At 43.4% G+C, this 7,203-nt stretch overlaps 1 protein-coding gene across 1 annotated transcript; it reads right to left on the bottom strand.

The window, feature by feature from the left end:
* Nucleotides 1-2,922: 2,922 nt before the first annotated feature.
* Nucleotides 2,923-3,091, bottom strand: LOC126061435 (40S ribosomal protein S29-like). The gene is given in 3 exon segments (XM_049857979.1): nucleotides 2,923-3,014; nucleotides 3,017-3,043; nucleotides 3,046-3,091. Coding segments are annotated over 3 exon segments (165 nt in total).
* Nucleotides 3,092-7,203: the final 4,112 nt, after the last annotated feature.

A 7,203-nucleotide genomic window follows, 5' to 3' on the forward strand; every position in this document is an offset into this window, starting at 1 on the left:
CAGCACTTAGTATGAAGTAGGTGCTTACTAAAAGGATTTTTTTCCCCACATACCTGAAGTCTCAGCCAGAGTTTGATACAGTAGATCCTTGACAATTGAGAACGTGCTTCTTGAAAAGTTTGGGAATTCCAGATTACTCTAATACCAGTAATTGAGTCTGACTGCAGTGTGGACTAGCTGTGCTATAACAGCTGTGCAGTTCTCTCCAGGCCCCAGCCCCAAGCCTTCAGACACTTAATTAAAATCTTTGCAGGGTATTGTACACTCCTTATATTTTTGACCTTAAAATCAGCCCCTCGCATAGGCCAACTTACCTCCACTGCAAAAGTGTACTTCTTTTGGACCTCTAGGCTTTAATCTAGAAATGTCAAAGCTGTGTCACTTAATCTTTTACGTACCCAACAGAGGCCAAAAAGGACCTTGGGGGAGCAACAAACATGGCTTCACCCAACATGCAAAATGGCAGGAGGTAACCACCCAAAGGGAGTCCTTGGGTGGAACAAACGGTTAATAGGCTTAGCTGCTAACCGAAAGGTTGGCTGTTCAAGTCCACCCAGAGGTGCCTTGAAAGAAAGACCTGGTGATCTACTTCCAAAAATTCAGCCCTATAAAACCCTATGGAGCACAGTTCTACTCTGACACATGTGGGATAAGCAAGAGTTGGAACTGACTTGATGACAGAAGGTTTGGTTTTTGGTTAATCATCCAGCCAGGAAGGACATCGATTCTTCAACAAGTCCTATTCAGCTCATGGCCTGCAGGAGGGGGTCTCCACTGCTCTTGGCACCTGTGGCAAAGGGTGGATGGAGCAGTTACTTGTCAGGTGCTCATATAGAAAGGAAAGGCAGGGTCAGAATCTCAGGCTGGGCTGATGTGCCAAACTTGAGGCTACTGATTTCTTCCAGAACCAGCTGTGCGGGTAACTCTCCAGTGCTGTGAGCATTCCAATTTCTCTAGCTGTTTTCTAAGATGATGGAGAAGAGCCAGAAGGGGTAATGGAAGACTCGAGATTCAAGATATGGAAGGGTTCACTAGGAGAACTGGGCAATTTGTTTGTAAATTTATCTGTAGCCACAGGGCTGCATCTACCCAGCATAAAGTGAAGTGGAAATTTGGCAAACATGATCATTAATTATCTAATTTGACTGTTTACAACAATCAAGTTTATTGGTTAACTGCCAGATCTCCACTCCATTTTGTATTACTCAGGGACAGCAAAAGGGAAAAGGAATTAGATCACACATCTGATTCTTTTATACATAGGTGATGAGAATACCTTGTGGAATAGATAGTTGTCTTTAAGGTACTTTATTATGAAACTTTTCCAGCATTTTCTTTGAAAAATGACAGAAGAGTCTTGGCTGGATTTCAGGCCCATTAATTGACTTAGATACTGAGATCAAGCCAATTCCTCACTCCCAGGTTTCTGGCGTTACTCATCCATGGCTCTAACAAGATGTATCTAATCTTGTTGTTGCTGTTAGGTGCCGTCGAGTCAGTTCTGACTCGTGGCGACCCTAGTACAACAGAACGAAACACTGCCTGATCCTGTGCCATCCTCACAATTGTTGTTATGCGTGAGCCCATTGTTGCAGCCACTGTGCCAGTCCGTCTCGTTGAGGGTATTCTTTTTTGCTGACCCTCTTCTTTAGCAAGCATGACATCCTTCTCCAGGAACTGGTCCCTCCTGATAGCATGTGCCCCTGGACGTCATTTTCAGAAGCTTTATGTCCCGTTGTGGAAGATTGTTATATACCCTCCATATTCACTCACTCATTCACTCATTCATTCATTCTTGAACACCAATGATGTGCCAGGCACTGTAGTAGGTATGACAGGTACAAAGATGAAGGCTGCATCTGGAGGAGGTCAATGTTTGGTTAGAGAGTAACCAAAAACCAAACCAAACTCATTGCTGTTGAGTTGATTCCAGTTCATGGCGACTCCACGTGTGGTAAAAAAATAACCAAAACCAAAACCAAAACCCAGTGCCGTCGAGTCGATTCCGACTCATAGCAACTCTATAAGACAGAGTAGAACTGCCCCATAGAGTTTCCAAGGAGCGCCTGGAGGATTTGAACTGCCAACCCTTTGGTTCACAGCCATAGCACTTAATCACTACACCGCGAGGGTTTCCCCATGTGTGGTAAAAAAAAAAAAAATAAAAAACCCACGTGTGGTACGAGCTGTAAATTAATGATGTCACTTTGATAGGATCAGTGCAATAGTAGAGGTATGTGATGTGAACATTAGGTGCACAGAGTGGGAAAGATGAAGTTAGCTTGGTTGGGTCTGAGAAGTGTTGTTTCCTAGAGTTAGAAGTTGAAACTGAGGGTCGAGACGTGAATAAGGTCTCTCTCCCCAAAAGGTGGTGGGTGAGAGGTTAGAGAGGGAAGAAATTCTAAGCATGAAGAACAGCACAGAGTGTGTCCTTTTGAGGAGCTGCCAGATGCTCACCAGGCCTGGAGCACGGGGTGCAGATAGGAAAGGAGGAAGTGAGGGTGGGTGAGGGAGTTGGAGCCTCACTGGATGTGATAAGGGATTTGGTAATGAGGAGTGTTCAGGGAGATTTAAGGAGGGAGAATCACTTGATCCTCTTTGAAAGCCAAGGTAGCAGGGTGAGCAGGTCAAGGTAACTCCGGAGGCAGGTCGAATTGGTTCAGATACCAGGCAACTTTTTCACTGTATAGCCTTGGAGAAGTTCCCAGTTTTTTCAGTATAGAAAATAGGATAATCATGCATTCATTCAAATATTGTTGAAAGAATTAGAAACACTATGTATAAAGTACCTAGAATAGTATCTGGAATTTGAAATATTATTGTTATTTTTGATTGAAGATTTTTTAATTTTATGTATAAAGAGTTTTGCATTGTTTCTTTTGTTGGGTAGATGTCTTGAATAATCCATTCAAGGAAGATCACTTAGTCCAACTTGATGGAGCATACATCTGTCACATACTGATGGATACACTGGTGGCACATATCGAGGCTGTATTTCTGGATCAGACTGTCCAGTTTGGGCACACACGGCAAGAGCAGGAAGCTGGCCGGATTTTCTCGGGTGGCTCCAGCAGAGTTGCTGGTGACCCATCTTGCTTTGAGCGGTGCACCAAGGCAAAAGGAAAGAGGCTGACATATTATTATTGAGAATCCACATAATATATTGGAAAGTATAAGATATTCTGAGTCAGAGAAACCTTAGTTTTGATACTAGTTTTACTTTTGACACATTTCTTAACCTTTCTGAACCTCAGTTTTATTGCCTTCCATTGGGGAGTGTAAAAACAGCTTGGGGACAGTGTCTGACCTCCTCTAACTTCACAAGAGGGGAAGGAGAGTCAAGGTCAACAGCCTAATACTGATTCCTATGAGGCAAAGGTCAGACATGCCTCCCCTCTCAGTAGTTCTGGGTGGTTCTGCATGTCTTTTCCTCAAATGGAAAATCTGAGTGGGGCTCAGGTTTTCGACCTAAGCCCCCCGACCATACACAGGGCTACTGCATTCTAATAGCCTGCATTTCCCTCAGGCGAATCCTAGTTCCCCTTTTAGCATATGCAATCCAGTGTTTGCCAAAGGCAGAGTTACATGCTGTCTGTAATCTATAATACCCAGTATTCGTTTCTATCGTATATTTAGGTCAGCTATGGGTTTTTGTTTTTTTTTTTTTAATACAACACTAGGTAGGGGAAACATTCAGTATCCATAAACCAAAAACCCATTGCTGTTGAGTCGATTCTGACTCTAGAACTGCCCCATAGGGTTTCCAAGGATCGTATGGTGAATTTGAACTGCCAATCTTTTGGATAGCAGATGAACTCTTAACCACATCACCACCAGGGTTTCCACAGTGTCCATTGTAAAGTCAGTTAAACATATAATCTTTTCTAAAACATTCATCTTCATTTTCTGTTCATCTTCTGTTCTCCACCCCTTGACTATCTTCCCATTCATATGCACATGCCTTGGGCCTCTGCCTGGGTGGCTTCCTATCAATCATTCTGCTTATCTGACCTGGCTTTGGCTCCAGGACACTTCATCTGCAGCTCTTCAGCTTTTGTTACAGGTAACAAAAACCACAGTAACCATCTAAGAATCAAAAGTTTCACTTCCCAAGCCCCTTCCTTCTTTCTCTTACAATGTCCCACGATTTGATGAGTCTGGAACCATTACAAAGAATCCCACTTCTGACACCAACTGTAAAAATGGCGGTGTCTGACCTCTTGTAACTTCACAAAGGGGAAGGAGAATCAAGATCAACAGCCCAACGCTGATTCCTATGAGGCAGAGGTCAGGCATGCTTCCTCTCTTCACCATCTTTACCAATTCTGAGACCAACTGTCCCTCTCATGGCACTCTCTACTTCTCTGCTGGGTTTGATAATCCAGTGTAATGGCCACATAGAACTCACAAGCAATACTCATGATCATGGTGTTAGGGAAGTAACTGTTACCATTCAGGCTCGGGTACACTCAGGATACAATTCTTCCATCAAGGCAGCCTCTTCCCAGCCATGCTCACAGACACACCTCTCCTTGTCTCTTAGCCTCTGCCCAAAGGCACTCAGCTTTCTCTCTCTATGGACCGGGAAGCCCACCATGCCATTTCTTGCTACTGGCTCTCTGCTGCCAGGTCTCTGCTGCCAAGTCTGCTGCTGGGTCTCTGCTGCCTTCAGTTTTACAGCTCTCTGTCTTGGTGTCATGGTTCCAGGAGCTTCTCAGCACAGGGACCCCAGGTCCAAAGGACACACTCTTATCTCCTGGCTGTTCTTCCTTGGTGGCGGTAGAATCCTCTTTCCTTCCTCTGAGGTGGCTCATTTCAAACCCAGTGGGGTGGCAAAACTGACCAATCCCCTTGGTGAGCTACAACTACCTTATTTTCACAGTTCCACCCAATCACTTGGGTGGGCGTTACAGGACCATGGCTAGAAAGGGCACACAAAAGCAATCCATCACACTGCAGGGAGTCCTTGATTTGATTGCCAGCCAATGCATTTCATGTACAGTCACCTCCCATCTGCCAATAGAGGCTTGCGTGTTGGTATAGTGCTAAACAGGTTTCAGCAGAGCTTTCAAACTATAACAGACTAGGAAGAAAGACCTGGCAATCTACATCCAAAAATCAACCAATGAAAACTCTATGAATCACAATAGTCCAATCTGCAACTGAATTGAGTTGTAGTTTTCCATTAACTTTTATCACAGGACATGAGAGTGCTAGAGGCACCCCAGATGTTCTGTGTTTCAGACATACTTTCCTCTGTGTCCATTGTGTAGTAGCCATCCAATTTCCACTTGAGAGTCAGAATCAATTGCATTAGCTGGTATAGTAACCTCTTCTTTTTCTGTTGGTTTATTGGCATGAGAAGCCCAAAATATCCAGGTTTCAGTCTCAGCTTCCAGTTAAATGGAACCATTGTTGTGTCCTCTGATAGAAGCAAAATCTGATAGACTACCAAATCCAAAATTATGGGGACAGTAAGCAAAAACTTTGCTGTTGGATCATTAAGGGTAAGAGTGAAAGAAACCACTCCCCTTTTCCCTCCTTGATTTCTAGATGTCTAAGTCTTGACTATGGGAATAACAACACCTTGATAAATTTAGAGCATATACCACATCCTGGAGCCCCATAAAGTGTTTCTACCCAGTTGGTACTACAACTGAGTCTTTAAAAAGCTATTCCACTGCTCTATCAGGATGATAGATAGACCAGGGAATTCCATGAGCATGAGTCCATTGTTGTACTTCATGTGCTGTAAAATTGCCTGGTCAGAATCTACTATGTGAAATACCAGGACATTAAATAAGGCACTCTGTGAGTCTAGAGAGAGTGATTTTGGCAGAAGCACTGCAGGCAGGAAAGACTAACCCATACACAAAGTGTCTACCGTATTTTTCTCAAATAACACGCCTACACATATAACGTCCAGCAAGCTCACTTACAAAAATACTGAGGGAGGGTTGCGCATCTGGCAAAAAACATACAATGAGTGCATTATTTGAGTAAAAATACGGTATTATAGTGAGACCAAAATGCTATCCCGTTGCATAATGGAAGTGATCCAAACTAATACATATGACACCTTGTGGCTGGCTGAGTACCTCAAGGATAGCATATTGAGGGTTCATTGTTGGTTTCTGCTCTTGGCTGGTTGAGCACTCAGTAGTGGCTGGAGCCAGGTCAGATTTGGTAAGTGAAAGCCCAGGTTGCTGAACCTATGCATAACCTTCAGTTCTGCTTACATGACCACGTTGGTCATGAGGCCCTCAGGCAAAAACAGGGCTGGGTACCAGAAGAGGCTAACTGACATCCATAGACTAGGTCATCTTGTCTATTTCATTATTCCTCCCTGCTAAGATTGCTCTTTTGCAAATGTTTATATCCTTTTACTCTGTGCCTCCCAGAGAGGTCTAGCCAAATACATTTCCAGATTTTGTTGTCGTTAGGTGCTGTCAAATCGGTTCAGATTCATAGTGACCCTATGTACTACAGAGCAAAATACAGCCCATACCTGTGCCATCCTCACAATCATTGCTGTTTGAACCCATTGTTGCAGCCACTGTGTCAATCCACCTTTTTGAAGCTCTTCCTCTTTTTCACTGATCCTCTACTTTACTAAGCATTATGTCCTTCTCCAGGAACCGTTCCCTCCTGATAGCATGACCAAAGTACGTCTTGCCATCCTTGCTTCTAAGGAGCATTTTGGCTGTACTTCTCCCGAGACGGATTTGTTCATTCTTCTGGCAGTCCATGGTATATTCGATATTCTTTGACAACACCATAATTCAAAGGCATCAATCCTTCTTTGGTCTTCCTTATTTATTTTACAGCATTTGGATGCATATGAGGCGATTGAAAATACCGTGGCTTAGGTCAGATGAACCTTAGTCCTCAAAGTGACATCTTTGCTTTTTAGCACTTTAAAGACTTTTTTTTGCAGCAGATTTGCCCAGTGCAGTACATTGTTTGATTTCTTGACTGCTGCTTCCATGGGCATTGATTGTGGATCCAAGTAAAACGAAATCCTTGACAATGCATTTATCATGATGCTGCTTCTTGGTCCACTTGTGAGGATTTTTGTTTTCTTTATGTTGAAATGTAATTCATACTGAAGGCTGCAGTCTTGATCTTCATCAGTAATGCTTCAAGTCCTCTTCACTCTCAGCAAGCAAGTTTGTGTCATCTGCATATTGTAGGTTGTTAATA

The sequence above is a fragment of the Elephas maximus genome, chromosome 18, assembly GCF_024166365.1.
Source record: "Elephas maximus indicus isolate mEleMax1 chromosome 18, mEleMax1 primary haplotype, whole genome shotgun sequence".
In the NCBI taxonomy this organism is placed as follows: Eukaryota; Metazoa; Chordata; class Mammalia; order Proboscidea; family Elephantidae; genus Elephas; species Elephas maximus.